We start from the raw sequence: 18,936 nt of genomic DNA, 5'->3' as shown, positions 1-18,936 counted from the left end.
GGGATTTGATGGCCAAAGAATTTCTATTCCCAAATCCCTTCTCTTCCTATCCCAAAACATTTACCCAGACCTGTCTGACCTACCATTAGCCTGCTAAAGCTTTACTACTGACAGCTGGCATATCGTAGTCCTCACCAATATAAGTGCCTGGACACCACATCTTGACCAACTCATCCGAACAGAGTGAGGAGCCCTCCTCGATGCAAAATCCTGATATGAATACAAAGAATTTTTTTGGGCATTTCAGAGGAGGCCGAAGGCATTCTCTATGAAATCCAATGTTCATGTCTTTATCCTAAGGGCTATAAAACCATCTTTGAGAAGCATTAAGCCGTCAAACTGTCAACTCTAACCTCAAAATATAATTCAACAGCTGTCAAGTATTATATGAGAATTCCAAAACTTTGTTTCTTACAACTCCAAGAACAGAAAACTTCAAAATTTTTTTTCCAAGCATGGCCTTTGTCTCTCAAAACAAGGTGGATGTTTTACATTTTTTTACGGAACAAAAGCAGCCAACAAAGTAATTTTAAAGCACCAAGAGACAAAGAAAGAGAGCAAGAAATAACAAAGCCATAAATTATTCTCATTTATTTATAGCAGCATAAACACAGTAACATAAGGAAACCTTTAACTGGGCAATGTCAACATCTGTGTGATACAGTTGACAAACACCAACAGCTTAACAATTAAAAAGAGGGTACAACAAGCCAGTTTGAGCTTCAGGAAACTATGCTTAGATGTTTCAAAACGTATAATCACATCACTTAATTTTATTGCATTATTGTTATTCAAATGCACAGACAAAGCTTGGTGGCATTACAATCTGCTAGCGACAGCTCTGCATCAGATCTGCTTCACCGGTTTACCTTGAAAGTTCAATCTAACCCGCCTCTTCTGATCTAAATGTAGAAACAAAAGGAGGAAATTTTAGTACAAATCCAACAAAGCTTTGCACCAACTCTGTGAGGTCAAGCTGAAATTTAACAAGAAAGAAAACTTGAACCAAGCATCACAATATTATGAGAATTCAAAGTATAGTTACACGAAGCGAGGGCAGGGCAGGGAGCGCCTATGTGAGCGTGTGTATTTTATATATTAAATATATAAATATATTTTAACAAATTATTATTTTTAGTTGTAATATGTGTTAAATATGAATTATTAGTAGAGATTGATATCAACTACAAATTGTCTTTGTTAAGGACAAATAAATATTATGTAAATAGAAAGTACTAGAATAAGCTTAAGGTTTGTTTGCATTTTTTTTGGAGATTGTATGTTTGAGAAGTTCTATCTTAGATGAGAGTGAGTTCCTCAGCAGGAGTGAGTTTCTTACAGGTCTCTTAATTGGGAGTGCGAAATCACGTTTTCGAGTAATAAATGTCACCTAAATACAGCTACTAAGGTTCAAAGCCACTAAACCACCACTGGCCTTGTTGGACCCTTGTGAATTGCAAACACCAACCACAGCAATTCATTAGAACCCAATACTAAAGGGCTAAGCATACATCCATCTAAGAAATATATGTCAGGAAGTAAGGCACCCTCAACTAGAGCAACACAATGGTGGTAAATGAATGCATAAACTCATCCTCCTTCCCTCCCAAAAAAACAAACCAAAAAAAAAAAAAAAGGGAAAAGAAAAGGAAGAGAGAACAAAGTGTTAGGTTTTATTTCTTGGCAATCCCGTTTGACAAAACTCCTTTGAGTTGTAATTTTATTCGCATTTTTATTTCAGTAAGGCTATGAGTGTTTAGATGCGAATCCAACCCGAATTGTGCCATTCAGAGAAGTTTGTGATGCTAATGCTTTCAAGATTGCCACTTCGCTGATTATGACGGGGATCGAGCTGCCCGGTCAGCTCGCGGGGGTCCAGGGGGCAGCGCCCCTTGGCGGGTCCGGGGCAGCGCCACGGCGGGGTCGAGGGGCAGCGCCCCCGAAGCAAAATGCAAAAATGCATTCAAAGTTGCCTGTCCGAGCATGTTATATTTTTCTAGTTTTTCCAGTTTTGGCCTTCCCGCTCGAGCGGGGAAACGGGCGCTCGAGCGGGGATTGGAAGCTCTCAGCATCTCTGCAGTCGCCTGTAAAAATACTGGAATGTGTGATTTTACGCTCGAGCGGATGCTCCTACGCTCGAGCGCATCTCAGTTTGTTCGCACGCAGTTTTTGGTCAGTCCGCTCGAGCGGGCTGTGTTGAGCTCGAGCGGAGATCGCGGGACAGATTCTATAAATTCGCGTGTTGGGTCAGATTTTAGGATAACTTCTCCAGATCTTCTTTTTGGTTTCTAGGGTTTATATCTGGGGATACTTTGGGAGTTTTCTTTGATGTTTTTATTGAGTATTCAACTCATGATCTAAAGAGAGTACATCAAAGGTTTGTTTGTTATACACAAAAGAGAGAGTTATTCTTCAGTTGTGGATTCTGAAGAATTCGAGCCTGAAGCTTTGGTGGAATCCGGAGTGGCTCATCAGAAAGACAATTCCGTGGTGAAGATGGGGTTGGAAGAGGCACATAGAGGTTGGTTCAATTAGGCGTTGTGGATTCGCTAGGTAATTGAGAGTATACCTGTGTAATTCCTTTAAATCTTCTTAGTGGATTGTTCTTGTGGCTGTTGCCCGTGGTTTTTTGATCACAGTTGGAGGTGTCCAATTGTGGTTTTTTCCACGTTAAAATCGTTGTGTCTCTTTGTCTTGATTGTTTGATTGTTTGATTGGGATTGTTATATTCTGCTTTAAAATTGATACATAATCACAAATCATCATCTAGGGGATTTCTAGATTTTTCACAAAGCATATATCAAGAGGTACTTTTATACTAGTTTATTACCTCATGCCTCAACTGGTGCGTCTGGCTGGTTTTCTGGCATGGCATCTTGGAAGGCAGGAAGCTCATTGTATGCATCATTCAACCTCGAGAGAATAGGGTACTGAGTCTGCAAGAACAACAAGAAACTTGTAATTAGAACTTTCTCTGAGCGATACCAGGTGCACAGAAAATACATGGCATCAATTCCACGTAACAAGCAGGAAGAAAACAGGCTGCAATTGCGGCCACAGTGGTGTGCACACATGTCACAGAGATGGAGAGAGATTTAACATTGCACAAAGAACTCCTAAGGTGTTGAAGTTCAACTCAACTCACAAGTCTTTACTCCGGGTCGGCTACATGGATCCATTTCCTCACAATGACAAAACTAAAGAAGTTACAAGGAGATAGAAAAAATTAAGAAAGTCCAGAAGCACTACACATTCGTATTTGATTGCAACCATCACATAATCAAGAAGATAGTTGATGATATATTAGATTTTCAAGTGTAATATAGGTTATATTAGATTCTACACGAACCCATTCTATTGGATTTGAGACTACCAGAAACCACAATTCTTGCAAACAATGCACCAGCATACATTCCATTTATTTTAAAAAAGCTGACAGCAGAGAAAGTTAACACAATTAATGTGGATTTCCCCCCATCTCTTTTCCTCCGTTTGTTTAAGAAATGGGTATGGCAAAATTTAGACATGTAAAATACAAAAATTATTTGAAGCTGAAATATAAATAATTACAGATTCAATTGGACATGAACTAAAAGAATGACGTACCATGTCAAGACTGAACCTTTTGATTGCTCCATGAATCTGAGGTGCTAGAAAACAATCCGCCTGCAAACAATAGCCAATATTATATTTCAGGTAGTATAGGAGTACAAAATAATTTTACATAAGCACTTGCTATATATCTACGTGTAATCTAGGTTATATGGAAAAAAAATCGCCACAAGTATGAAAAGCAACAATTTCTCATGTCAAAACCTAATATCTGGATTCTGGTTCCTATCTATGTGTAATCTAGGTTATATGAAAAAAATTGCCACAAGTATGAAAAGCAACAATTTTTCATGTCAGATTCTGGAGCAATAGTCGGTACTCTTCCTGCTTGGAAACTATTGACCTATGGTTTTAGCGCATAATTGTGTTCAGATTGAAGCACAAACAATCTCCTGGTTTTCAAATTTATAAATTATATATTGTGGTGGGTAGAAAGTCTATACGATGGTTTAAAGAATCTATCAATGTCAAGCATTTGCTTTCATTTGTGAGAAAATAAACCACATCAACAGAATATTGGCCCTAGTAGAATTAGGAGAAGAACAAATTTGTAGATGTCCATGTAAAACCTCTATTCAATAGAGTTGAGCTTTTAAAAATTGAGATTGTTTTAGTGTGGTTTTTATCAACCCTTGCGATGGTGAAGCCCCCTCCTCCCAACCCCAAAACAAACCTATTTCAGTCCAAAGTCCCTACCTAGCTAGTCGAGTCCTAATAAACCAAAGTGTGGCCTTCAATTCAAAGCCCTCAAATTTGTTTCTGTCTACAGATTTCAAGTGATTAGTTTCCACGAATCTAGAAACCCAGCACCTTGGAAAGCAAGCCAATTTCAATCCCTTGTTGACTACAACCATAGGACTCTTCCACCCTTAGAACTCTAATGTTGTGTTTGGTTGGGGGATTTGGGAACGGATTTGGAAAAAGAAAGAGAAAAGATGTGTCAAACTAGGTGAAATATAAGTATATTTTATTTACATTTCACCTTCCTTTTCATTTCCCTTTCCAAATCATTTCCTAAATCCCCCAACCAAACACAGCATAAATGTAAAAGCTTTCCTCAACAAAGGCCACCTACGTTACACGGACTCGTTCATTTTTGGGAGGTACCCGTGTCGACACGACATGACACAGGTACGGGTATGGGTACGGGATATGGCCGGGATACGGCAAAATAAAAATGGATACGGCTAATTGTTTTTCTATAATATTTTTGTTACAAAATTTCTTTCTTGTTCTTGGTTTGAACCTTAGTTGCTCGAAGCGGAAGTGGGAGCGGAAGCAGGAACGAGAGCGGGAAAGCATGGCCATGTAAAGGAGTTGTAGTTTGGGAGCGTTTATATATTATTTTTATTGAAATATTTTTAATTTATCTATATAAACATTTTTTTTTTAATTTTTAATTAACATATAGATGTTATAAATTTTTTTATTTTTATGCAATATTTAATTAATTAAATACAATATAAAAAAATATTTTTTAAAAATGAATAACCAATAAAAGTAGAGGAGTGTTTTTAAAGGCTCAAGATGCACTAAGGCGCTGACGGTCTCTCGGGGCCTAGGCACAAGGCGAGGCACGAGCTTTATTAAAGTAAGGCGCACAGTCTTAGTAAAAACTAAAAAAATTAACATAGACTAATCATTCATAGTACTAACTACTAAGACAATTTTTTTAAAAATAAAAAGTAATCAAGATTCAAGATAAAATATAAAATAATTCTCAAAGCCATGAAAGTGCATATTACATAACATTCCAATTTTCAAAGATAAAATAATCCACATTCAATAAATAAAAACAAAAACAAAAACCTAAACACTAATACATCCAAAACATAAATATCTAATTTTGAAAAATAAGAATCAGAATCAGAATCTAATTTTGGAAAATATGAATTAATTTTAGTTAATTAGAATAAGAATCTAATTTTGGCAAATATGAATTTTGGAAAATAAGAATAAGAATCAAAATCTAATTTTGGAAAATAATTTTAGTTAATTAATCAGAATCAGAATCTATTTTTTTCCCCTAACAGATAAAGGAAAAAAAAAGACTAGTAGAACATTGTATTAATTAATTATTTATTTGTAATTTTTTTTTCAGTGTATTTTTTTAGTTAATTAATCAGAATCAAAATTTATTTTTTTCCCCTAATAGATAAGGAAAAAAAATTGAAAAAAAAAGAAGGCATAATTGAAAGGCATAATAATCTATTTTTTTTAGTCTATTTTTTTAGTTAATTATTTTGTATTTGTATTTTGTTTTTTTTGTTTTTTTGTTTCTAACAGACTCAAAGGCTTAATTGGAAAAAAAAACAAAAAGGGGGCAGAACAGAGACGAGACGACACAGCCAAAAGAAGGAGGAGGAGAAAGAGAGTCAGAGTCAGAGTCGAAGAAGTCAAAGCCAAAAAAAAAAAAAAAAAAAAAAAAACAGAACCAGTCGATCAAGTCGAAGAGGAGGAGGAGGAGAAGAATCAAGTCGATCAGCCCATTCGATCAAGTCGATCTATCAAGTCGATCAGCCCAGTCGAAGAGGAGGAGAAGAAAAAGAAGAATCAAGTCGATCAACCCATTCGATCAAGTCAATCTGTGGTTAAGAGCCATTCGAAAAATCAAACGCGCCTAGTCGTCGCCTTGCGCCTCTGTCGCCTGGTTCAAGTCGCGTCTCAGGCGTGCGCCTAACTCAACTCGCCTCTCCTGGGACCTGTCCAGGCGCAAACCATGCGCTTCGCTTCGCCTTGCGCCTAGGCGCGCTTTTCACAACACTCCGAGTGATATTTTTTAGAACACTGGTCATTATCTTTGAATAAAGTTTATTATATTTTATTTAATAAAACAACATTTATGTTTTATTTAAATATATTTATTATTTTTATTGATAATATTTTTAATTTATTTATATATATTTTTAATTTTTAATTGACATATATATTATAAATAAATATGATTTACAAATAGTTATTTTTATTGATATATGACATATATATATTATAATTGACATATATATTAATTAAATATCTTTTGAGAGAGAGGGAGAACAAATTATAAATACAGAAAAAACTTATAATTTCAACCTATGTTACAGGAACTCGGGTACGGGTATCAGGTGCGGGTGCGTAGGGGTCGGACATTTCAAAATTAAAAATTGAGGATACGTGAATATATATCCAAATTTGGATACTGGTACGGGGATACATTAAACAATTTTTTTTTAAAAAATATATATTTATTATATGAAGATGAGTTATATTATATATAATAACATAAGTATTTTTATTTTAGACATAAAAATTATATTATTTATGATATATTATATTATATAATTTTTTTTGGATAAATAATATTATATAATATTATATTAATGTAATTTATATTATATACTAATATAAATGTATATAATATAAAGAGTAGAGAGAAGTCAGACAAACAAATAGAAGAAGAGAGAGGAAAGGAAGAGGGAGATCGAGATCGAGAGACGAGAGGAGAAGAAGAGAGATCAAGAAATGAGAGAGAAGACAGAGAAGGAGATTGAGAGACGAGAGAGAAGACAGAGAAGGAGAAGGAGATCGAGCATTGAGCATCGAGCAAAGGTCGAAGCTGCGACCAGAAGGATCGAAGTCGGTGACCGATGTATTCGTCGTTTCGAAAGGCGACTAGGTTCTCTCTTGCTCACTCCTCTTCCATTTCTTTTGCTATCTGTAAAGAGCCGTATCCGAGAGAAAATAGGCAAATCCGACACAGATCCCACACCCACCCGCACCCGTGTCGTGTCGTGTCATGTCGACACGGGTACTTCTTCCCAAAGTGCCAAGTCCTTGTAACACAAATTTCAACCATTATACATCACAGGAAAAACAATCCGATGCTTCAGCCCACGTCATTATTATAATATAAGCACTACACTAAAAATAACTATTAATATTGACTTCTTAACTTCTTCCCCATCTTCATTATTTAATATTTATATTCTCTATTATCAGAATCTTACAATTCGCGATTCGATTCGCAATTTTTGCAAAATCGATACGAATTTATGGGTGAATCTATTTTGGAAGTGAATCTCTAATGAATCGCATGATTCACAATCGATTCACGATTCGATTCACTTTTTACAATTCATGTAATTTTTGAAATTATTATGTCCGACATATTTTCAATTCTTTTTTCCTCCATCTTTTTAGTGCAAATGACATAATACAACTTCTAATCAGTGTGTTTGGTTTGAGTTTTTTGGATTAAGTTATTTGAAAATTGAGTTTTTTGGTTTTCGTATTTTTTTTGTTTTTAGTGAATATTTTTAAAATTTTAAACATTTTTTTTACTTTTTTAGATACACCTTACTTAGATGTATCTAAAAAGTAAAAAATTTGTGAAAAAATATTTTAAAAAATTAATAAATACATAAAAATACAAAATATGCACTGAATTGTTGTATTTTTGGTATTTAGTGAATTTTTAAAATATTTTTTTACAATCTTTTTACTTTTTAGGTGTATTTATGTTAGATGTGTCTAAAAAGTAAAAAAATTGCTTAAAATATTAAAAAAATTCAGTAAAAACAAAAAAATACGAAAAATAAGAAAGTAGAATTTTCTGAAAAGTGTTTTTTGAAAAATGGAAACAAGCAAGGTGAATAGCGTTTAATACTAAAATAACCAACATATATACATGATTTGTAATTATTTTAGTACCCAACATATTTTTTAACCTTTCTTCTCATTTTTTTTTCCTTTTAAAAAATTATAATATATCTTCTAAAGATGTTTAAGATTAAAGATACACTATGAATTATCTATTACTATTTTATTAAATTGAATATTATATGTGCCAGGCCAGTTATCATTTTTAAAATATTTTAGGCTTTAAAATAAAAGATTCTAAATAATTCTTTCTTATTATTTGCTCACTGCTACTTAGAAAAGTATATATGCTTATTGTCCAAATATCAACATTGTTGTTAATTATTGTTACTTTGAAAATTGATAGTTTGTCTATTTGGTTATTATCTTTATTAAGAATGGTTGATAAGAAATATCTAAAAAAGAAAAAAGGTAATATGGTAAGCTTAAATAGGAATCTTTGTTAACTTCTTACCTATTATACTACGCGATTATTATTCAAAATAACATTTTTATTGATTGAAGTCTAAATATTTTATATTCATAAGATATATTTAACATCTAAATTTGTAGGTATATATTTTTAAGTAATTTATAAAAAGTGACTGAATCTTTATGATTCACGATTCGATACAAGGCCATTTCGATTCACAATACGAATCCCGATTTGACAACTATGTTTATATTATAATAAAAAGAAATAAAAAAGAAAGAGGAGAGACTCAGACAAACACGAGAGAGAACACCGAGAAGCGAGAGAGAACAACGAAGTGAAAGGCGAGAGAGGAGACAGCGAGAAGAGGAGGAGGCGATCGACTGAGAGAGAAGAGTAGATCGAGAGACGAGAAGAGACGAGACGAGATCGATCGAGGGAGAGATGAGATGAGATTGATTGATCTAGAGAAGACAAGTCACGAGATCGAGATTGAGAGAGAAGGGATAGACAGATAGAGAGGAAGACAGATCCACAATCAAATTCGCATTTCTCTAGCATCAAACTCGTGATTCTTCTACGAATCTGAGTTAGAAGCGCAAAATTGCGCTTTTGAGGAGGAATCGTGAGCAAGTTGAACGATCCTGCTACTAAGGTTCGAACAGGAAGAGGGCAAGATGAGAAGAAACAAACCAAGGAAATACAGAAATTCACAATTTGATTTGAACGGAAAGAAAAAGAAACCTGAAATGTTGAAGCAAAGTTCAGCAAGACGAAGTCAAAGTGCGATCGAGTTCGAAGTGCGTAGTCGATCTCGTCTTCCTTACCCGTACTCGTGTCGATCTCTTGTTCTTCTCTCTCCTATTGCGATCTTGATATTGTGTTCTCTCTCTCAATCTCTCCTGTTCTTCATCTCTCGATCTCCTCTTCTCTCTCTCCCTCTCTCTCTCTCTCTCGATTTGTCTTCTCTTCCGTATGTTCTCTCTTTCTCTCTCTCTCACCCCAATATTATTTAAAGATAATAATGACTCTCTAGTCCTGCTGACTCCACTACTTTGATTTAAATAATATCTCACCACTACTCCACTATTTTTATTTAAATATAATGACTCTCTCTCCCCACTTTTATTTAAATGACTTTCTCTCTCTCTCACCTCATTACTTTTAAAATAATAACTTTATAAAGATAATAATTTTATTTTAAAATATTTTTATATTATATTTAATATGCTGTATTTAATTAATTAAATATTATTTAGATAAGTTTTTAACATGATAATTTAACAAATATTTTTCAAAAATAACTATTTACCGTATTTCCGTACCCATATCCAAATTTGAATCCATATCCCCGTATCTTCCATTTTCAGTTTTAAAGTGTCCGACCCCTAGATATGCACTCGCATCCGCACCCGCACCCGATACTCGTACCAGAGTTTGTGAACGTAGAAGGCCACCACAAAAATAAGTGTAGGCAACACTATCCTAAGTTCTGAAATGTCATACATCACAAGTTCAACACTTAGTTATACCATTTTAGGGTCTATCATGTACAATTTGGTACTTTGTCTATCCAGCAATATTTTTTATCAAACCCACGTTTGTTTTAAACTAATTTTCCAAAACCAAGCACACACTTGTTCCCCAAACCTAGGTTGTTTTTAAAGTCATGTATTCAAAACACGATTTTGTGTGTGAAGTCTTGTTTCCAATACATGACTTCAGGAAGGGAAAAAACAAGAAGAGAAAAAGAAGTTACACAGACCTCAATGTAGTTTCTGAAATTACACTGACTCCCCTGTTAGAGTTGTTGGCTGACCAAGATTAAAGGGAAACGTGAAATTAACCTTTTGCCCGTTAATAATACCAAAATTCCATCACAATATTTCTAACCAAACAAATCCTTTCCTTTAATATCTGTTACCAAACAAACACATATTTCAAAACCATCCATTTTGCTCTCTAACCAAACACTATCACCACCCACAACCTCCCCTATTTCATTAGCCAAACAAAATCCAATGCCATCCCTCATCCCATTGTTCCCACCTGTGCCTCCACCTTCTCTACTCCACCCTCTCTGTCCCACTCATTCTCCCATTCTGTCTATTGATTGCATCACCTAAAACCCACAACACAGTTGGTGAATCAATTATAGGATTATGGGGCAACCACCACCACCGTAGCATACAAATCCAGCAAATTCCCTTTCTGTCTATTTGGTTAACTAACATTAATTGAAATAAGGCTTTATGTTAGGGAAGGGTTTTAGCCATGGAAGTCGTGCATTGATCACACAATCGTGAAATCAATACACATATTAACTCTCCATTGCCTTTAAAATCATATTTTCAAAAAACGTTTTTATCTTAAAGTAATGTTTTGAAAACACGATTTCAAAAACAAACTTGGTTTGGTATATAAGTTCACAACAGCTTGAGTTTGGGAAATTTGTTTCGAAATGACGTGTTTGGTATTAAAAAAAAAACTATCTATTCAGGTTACACAGCCAGCGTGGTCTCATATTTTAAAATTTCATTAGGGCTTAGATATTAACACTCTGCAACGGATCCCCCCTAAACATACAGTATGCATATAGGCTTGAACACAGATAGCAGGGAGGGAAGAAACAAACCAGACAGACTTCATCTCCAGTGGCATATTTCCCAGCATAATCTTTTAATAGCTTCTCAAGAGCTGCAATGTGTGTACATAGAAATCAGCTCAAATTCAACACTCAATTTTCAAAGCAACCTTAATCATATCATAGCAAACTTGTTTCTGGTCACTGTTTGCCCAGAAATTACCAAACTCTAATGGAAAATTTCCCAACTCAAAAGTTAAAATAGGTTAGGATTTTTTCAGACGAATTCTACAAAAAGAAACTCCTATTGATGATAAATTTAAATCAGCAGTGATTTTTTTCCTAATGCTTAGTACAAGATCAAATTCTCACCTAACTTCATGGTAATTGAAACTTAAACCAATAGGAAGCCATGATGCACTTTCAATCCACTACCCACATTCATGGAGATGATTACCTATTGAATATGTTAATCCTAATTATGTATGTTCAATCAGATAAATTGATGCATTCTTATTGAATGTGTTGATTAATCCTTTTAAAGCACCAGAACTTCTGTGCAAAGTCCTATATTTGATACAATACCAAGATCATTTGAATGGTTTGTAGATCCTCATGGCATAAAATATAAAGTTGCCTCAAATTTAACTTACATTGCACATAAGTTGTCTGGCTTGAAAAAAAGGAAAAAGAAAAAAGGATAGAAAATGTTTCCATTGGACTGAACCATGGGTTGCATTAAAAAAGTTCCATCTTTTCAATATAAGGCATACTAAAACAAGGTATATTAATGACATGCCCATTTTCATTTGTTGGACTCCAACACTCGTCTTTAGACACTTATGACACGTGTCAAACACGTCCAGTTATTATTATTATTATTATTATTATTATTATTATTATTATTATTATAACCAAAATTTAAACTCAGACACACTTTGGAAATTTGAGGGACACATAACATTACAAATTTGAACAAAATAAATTAGGAACTAATAATTATAAAAAAAAATGTAAATTTATACCCATTAATCCATTCTCATTTGAACTTTGGAAATGCGTGTTATGTAGTGTATTTTTATTAACTTTGACTGAAATATTTATATATATAACATATGATAAATATAAAAAAATTATATTTTACTCATGTTCCCACGTAATGTCCTGCATTTTTTTTTTTGAAAACTGTTGTATCGGTGTGTCCATGTCCATGCTTATTAGATTATAGGGTTTTTGTTAGAGGACAAAGTGAAGATTTGAATAGATAACAAGATCATATCTTCTACTTTTTATGTATTTATTTGATGATCCTAACACAAGACATGTTTTAAAAGTAAGCTAACATCAATTACTTATAAATTAATTAAATAATTGGCATGAGGAAAAAGGTTCCAGTCACTTCATAAAGTCTTCTTCTTAACAATGATCCAGCTATTGTTTGGTTGATACTAGCAAAACAATTAAAATACATTATTAAAACGAAATTATCATAAAGGAGTTTGGATCAAACTGTGATGTTCATGGGTTGCACACACTTGCTCTTTGATAGGAACAAGGAAACAAAGTATTGCTCGGATGATTGGAGGCAACAGGTTAAGAAGGTGAAACGTCGAGTAGTCAGCACTAGCAGGCTACACACCATAGTTGTCAAATCGGGATTCGTATCGTGAATCGAAATGATCTCGTACCGAATTGTGAATCGAATCGAATCGTGAATCGTAAAGATTCGGTCACTTCTTCTAAATTATTTAAAAACATATATTTACACATTTAGATTTTAAATATATCTTATGAATATAAAATATTTAGACTTAAATCAATAAAAATATTATTTTGAATGATAATCACGTAGTTTAACAAGTAAGAAGTTAACAAACGTTCCTATGTAAGATCACCATCTTACCTTTTTTTTTTTTTTTAGATATTTCTTATCAACCATTCTTAATAAAAATAATAACCAAATAGACAAACTATCAATTTCTAAAGTAATAATAATTAACAACGATATTGATATTTGGACAATAAGCATACATACTTTTCTAAGTAACAGTGAACAAATAATAAGAAAGAATCATTTAGAATCTTTTTTTTAAAGCCTAAAATATTTTAAAAATATAACTGACCTCATAGATGTAATATTTAATTTAATAAAATAGCAACAGATAATTCATAGTGTAATTTTAATTTTAAACATCTTTAGAAGATATATTATGATTTTTTAAAGGAAAAAAAATAATGAGAAAAAAAGGTTAAAAATATGTTGGATCTGACTAAATCTAATTGGATCCTATTAAAAACTTCATGATCACTAAAATAACAACAAAGCATGTATATATGCTGGTTATTTTCGTATTAAACGCTATTAGAAGTTGTATTATGTCATTTTTACTAAAAAGATAGAGGAAAAATAGAGTCAAAAATATGTCGGACACAATAATTTTAAAAATTGCATGAATCGTAAAAAACGAATCGAATCGTGAATCGATTGTGAATCGTGCGATTCACTAGAGATTCACTTCCAAAATAGATTCACCCTTAGATTCGTATCGATTTTGCAAAAATTGTGAATCGAATCGTGAATCGAATCGCGAATCGTAAGATTCTGATAACAGAGCTACACACAACCAACTTGTGTATTCAAACTGGTATGACAGATTTCTTTAAATGAAAAAATAAAATAAAAATCCATAATCTGTAGTTCATTAGGTAAAGCTTACCTGCAAAGCCTTTGCCAATATGATACTGAACCCAAACAAGCTTCTCATCAGGATGAACTTTTTCCCCAATATACTTCTGTACATTAAAAAGCAGGGAAAAAGATAACCCATCACTATGCTAAAAAAAATGTTGTGATAGCATTATATGAATTTTAGCAATGAAACAAAAATTTTAAAGCAGTGATCTCACTCCAATACTCACCAGTACACCTATATTCTGAAGCGGCTGTATGCTTGAGGAAACGATATTTGCAGCCTATAAATCAAATAATAAATACATTGAGGATTAGTTTAAGTAATCAGAAAAGAAAAAAAAAAAAAAAAAAAAAAAAAAAATTGAGAAAGTAGAAATAGAAGGAATGAATGAATAGTTCTGCTAGCCTAAAGTTTTATTACTTTAACATGTTATTCCCCCAAAGCCGGATAAAGCACTTCAACTAGAGCAAGGGTGTTCTAAGGATATCATTTTCCATGTAAAATGACAGTTGCATGTATGTGTTGGACCCACTAAGGTCCATTTTCAGACTTTCAGTAGCATTGCTATAACCTATACTCCATCCTCCCAAGAATTCCCTTATCTTTCAATAAGTTCCTTATCTTATCTAAGAAATGAAAATACCACTGAAGGTGCATATCTTGATCACAAAAGATCACATATATACCAACAAGTGGATTTGAGCACCGAACATCAAAGATGAGAGGTCAAACAGATACCACTAAGCTTAGATCAGCGATTTTCTGTTGCCAAGCAGTCCAAAGAATTCCTGTGTTCATTATTTTGTGATTGAGAACATTTGATCTCATTGTACTCTACACATGAATATAATCAAGTGGTTTGAAAGTTTAACTTTGACAATAGTCATATTGGTATGGTTGTTAGAATCATACAATTCATGATTCAATATGATTCATGATTTGATTCACAATTTGACAACAATGGGTAACCCATTCAAAACAATACAGGCCAACTTGGTATGAGGAATATCCTTGTGGAAAGTGACTACCATTGGTGATTAATTTAGCCAATAACTTCTCATAGTGTCTGTGGAGGCAACCACACCTATGCATGAGGTGCTGGATTCTGTCGAAAGAAGAGATTTCTACCCTTACTATGATTTATATAAAGAGGGGCTATTAGCATTTGAAGCAACTAACATGCGTACATGCTGGTTAGCCCAATTCAACCAAATTTGCTAAAAAAGGAGTGGGCTTGTGAAGAGAACATTTGAACTTATGATGTGTATATGGCTCTTTAGGCATGTCATTGACCAATACCAAGATAGTAATCACCTCCATATGATTGACAAGACCTTCATCAAGCAATATAGCAACCCAACATTTGTAGGATATTTTAATTAAATTTTCCTGGTTTAAACACCTTCAACTGTGAGAGTAATAAGATGCATATAGTACCACTCCATAACAATATAATGTTAACTCTGTTGTCACATAATGAATTTTAAGCCAACTAGCATTTCTTCACCAGTTCTGAATTTTCTAGCTTATTCCTCATAAAAATTGATTTGTTACTACATTCGGTTTGAATAAAGTTTGCTAATACTAGTTGTAACTATATTTGGTTTAAATAAAGTGTGCTAATATTAGTGAGAACTTGTAGAAAATATGACGATATAAAATTTATGCAAGCAGTGAAATTCTAGCATTTCCAGAGCCTCACATGGATGCTTAGGTTCAAACACATTGAATCAAATAAATATCATACTGGTGAATGGAAAAGAGCTAAAAAATGTTGTTGTAAATAATAAACAATTCATATCAATTGATCAAGAAAATAAGAGATTACATGCATTATACCTGGTAGTTGATGCCTCTTCTTTGAAGATCACGAGGCAACAATGGATGTTGAGGATACTTCTCTTCCAAATACTGCAAATTACTAAGCACATGTTAGAAACATTGAAAATTTTTACTAAAATCAAATCCAATCGGGTGAAGACAACAAAGGTCCAACCACTCACCATTAAGATTGCAAAAGAGTCAGAAAGCACAATGTCTTCATCCACCAACACCGGCACATAACCAATAGGATTGAGCTTCAAAAACTCTACATTCGAGAAAGGAACAAATGTTATGAAGCATATTACAGTATCTATAACAAGTCCAGTTATGATGGAACCCAAAATTTTGGCCTCCTAGTTTTATAATATGCATATGTATCTCAAGAATCAATGTCATTGTAAGCAATTTATATATATATACATATATATATATATATATAATATAAACTGCACTCACCTCCTTCAAGTTTGGGAAAAATACAATTAGCCCCACACTTTTGACATAATTACATTGACTTCCCTTTTACTAAGGCTAAAATGACTTAAATTAATGCAAATGGTGGATAGACTTTGAAATAAACAAAGATAAATATACATTTTAGTTGAAAAAAGATAATAACAGCTTGTTTGATTCCATTTTTCTAAAAATACTTTTCAGAAAATTCTACTTTCTTATTTTCTGTGTTTTTTTGTTTTTACTGAATTTTTTTAATATTTTAAGCATTTTTTTAACTTTTTAGACACACCTAACATAAATACACCTAAAAAGTAAAAAAAATTGTAAAAAAAATCTTTTAAAAATGTACTAAATACCAAAAATACAAAAAAATATAAGAATTTAGTACATTTTTTGTATTTTTTATATATTTATTAATTTTTTAAAACATTTTTTCACAAATTTTTTACGTTTTACATATATCTAAGTACGGTGCATCTAAAAAAGTAAAAAAATGTTTAAAATTTTAAAAATATTCACTAAAAAAAAAAAAACACGAAAACCAAAAAAACTCATTTTTAAAAAATTTAATCTAGAAAACTCAAACCAAATACACTGATTTTTTTTCATTCATAAAACTAATGAATTATTGATAATATAAATAAAAAATAAAAAATACCTAACTTGTTATGTGAATTAAAACCTCAATGGAATCCAGTGTAATTATGTTGAAAGTGTGAGGCTAACTATATTTTCCCAAATCTTATCCATTTATACGTATTCTGTTGTGCTCTTGGTCTCCGTGTCAGACCATCTCAACCCTTCACCAATTTTTTCATCAAATTTGATTCTAAACTTGAACAAAAAGTTTGATTTAATATGAACTACTTCAATCTTTTCATCAAAATCTTTATAAAATTTCACCTTTTATCCCAAATTTCCCTTTTATTAGTAGCAGAACTGTTACAAAAAGTACACCTACTACTAACAACACTCTATGTGTGTGTGAAAATGAGCACCCAGTAAAATACAACTCACCAGGACTCAACTGCTCTCCCTTGAGTAAATTAACTGCTTTGTATTCATAATCAAGACCTGTTTATAAACACGATGAACAAAAATCAACAAAATTAGGGTTTGAAAAAGAAATCAAATTTAGGGAGTTATTAGAGAGAGACCTTTCAAGTTGAGAGCAATACGAACACGTTGAGAGCAAGAGCTTCGAAAGTAAGAATACAATTGCAGCTTCGTTTTGGGCTCCACAACAACACCACCACCACTCGCCTAATCATCGATTTCAAAAATTCAACAATTCAGGGGTCAATTACTTGAATTGCTCCGAGAAAATGAGCGAGAAAAAAGATTGTTTACGCATAAATCATATGAACATAGACAGAGAAAGTGAGTGTAGTAATAGAAAGAGGAGAGAGAGAGAGAGAGAGAGAGAAATGCGCACCATAACTAGTTTGAAAACGTCGATTGGATTGGAACTGAAAATTGACTCAGTTTTCAAATTTTAGTCCATATTTATAATAGTGAAATTCTATGGTACACATTATTTATTTACTTATTTTATTATTACTAATATCATTTTTGGTCTATCACATATGCCAATTATGATTTTGTAATTTTTTATTTTGATCAGTTATGATTTAATTATAATTTATTATGTTGTTAATTATGATTCAATTATAATTATTTATAATTTTTAGAGAAAATGTCAATAAGACGTGGGAAGTTGAACAAATAATTACAACTTAAGTGTAAGTCATTTATGTATTAAATTGTGCAAATAAATATTATACTTTTATCAACTTATAATTATTTTTCTTACTTCTCATTTTTTTTTATATATATTTTCTCTGATTTTTATTTTAATTATAATCGAATAGGTCGTTGGTTATGTTAAAATGATATTTGGTTATAATATTTGATTATGACTATTTTTTTATGTTGGTTATCACATATTATAATTATTATTTTGGTTATAATTGAAAATGTCTTTATTATGTATTGTGTTTGATTGTTATTCATTGTTATTTTTTTAGTTATATTTTAAAATGATTTAAATAGCACAAATATCTTAACTTACATTAATACATGATTTTGGAGTGTTTGATAATCTAATTCAGCACTTAAAATTGAATATATTAAGTGATAATTAAATAAATCTATTTAATAATCACAATTGATATCATTTAAAATTTTAAATACCTCTTAAAATTAGAGCTAAAAGTTAAAAAAAATTTAAGTCATATGAAACTAATTGTAATTGAATTTATAAATGCTAAACATAAGAATCAATATACATTATTATAAACTCACTATCATTACCACTACCACTACCGTCACTATCACTACCACCCCTACCATCAACACCACAACCACTTCCACAACCGCCGCCACCACCATCACTTCCACTTCGACCACCACCATCACCAGTATGCCACCGCCACTGCAACTACCACCACCTTCATCACCATTGTCATTATTATTATAAGCACTATCATCATTTTACAATCACCACCACTACAGTCGCCATTGCATTACTACAACAACCACTACAATCTTTCACCTCCACAATTATCGCCATCATTGTCATAACTAGTATAACAACCACCATCATTACACTGACATTACTCTTAAACCATTACAACCACCACTATCCATCTATTTCCACCATCATTGACATTAGCGTGATAGCTAACACCAGCACCTCCACCACCACTACCACCACC

General features: G+C 32.6%; 1 protein-coding gene across 1 annotated transcript; it reads right to left on the bottom strand.

The window, feature by feature from the left end:
- Positions 1-565: 565 nt before the first annotated feature.
- Positions 566-17,792, bottom strand: LOC114291736 (glutathione S-transferase zeta class). Its single transcript, XM_082868537.1, has 11 exons — positions 17,655-17,792; positions 17,377-17,482; positions 17,237-17,293; positions 15,943-16,028; positions 15,779-15,850; positions 14,166-14,219; positions 13,964-14,039; positions 11,298-11,359; positions 3,607-3,666; positions 2,831-2,936; positions 566-902 (listed from the first exon to the last, which is right to left on the bottom strand). The coding sequence occupies exons 1-10, from the start codon at positions 17,655-17,657 to the stop codon at positions 2,832-2,834; spliced, it is 681 nt and encodes a 226-aa protein (XP_082724663.1). The 5' UTR covers positions 17,658-17,792; the 3' UTR covers positions 566-902; position 2,831.
- Positions 17,793-18,936: the final 1,144 nt, after the last annotated feature.

This window comes from Camellia sinensis, chromosome 5 (assembly GCF_055761805.1).
Source record: "Camellia sinensis isolate YWXY chromosome 5, ASM5576180v1, whole genome shotgun sequence".
NCBI classification, from domain to species: domain Eukaryota; kingdom Viridiplantae; phylum Streptophyta; class Magnoliopsida; order Ericales; family Theaceae; genus Camellia; species Camellia sinensis.
This window is presented reverse-complemented; position numbering and strand designations above follow the sequence as displayed.

Bases quoted from the DNA above. Each gene is read 5' to 3' on its own strand.
- LOC114291736 (XM_082868537.1), bottom strand. The intron at 11,360-13,963 runs GTAAGCTTTACC...CACACATTGCAG, and splicing joins TATTGGCAAAGGCTTTGCAG to CTCTTGAGAAGCTATTAAAA. The intron at 2,937-3,606 runs GTACGTCATTCT...TTGTTCTTGCAG, and splicing joins AAAGGTTCAGTCTTGACATG to ACTCAGTACCCTATTCTCTC.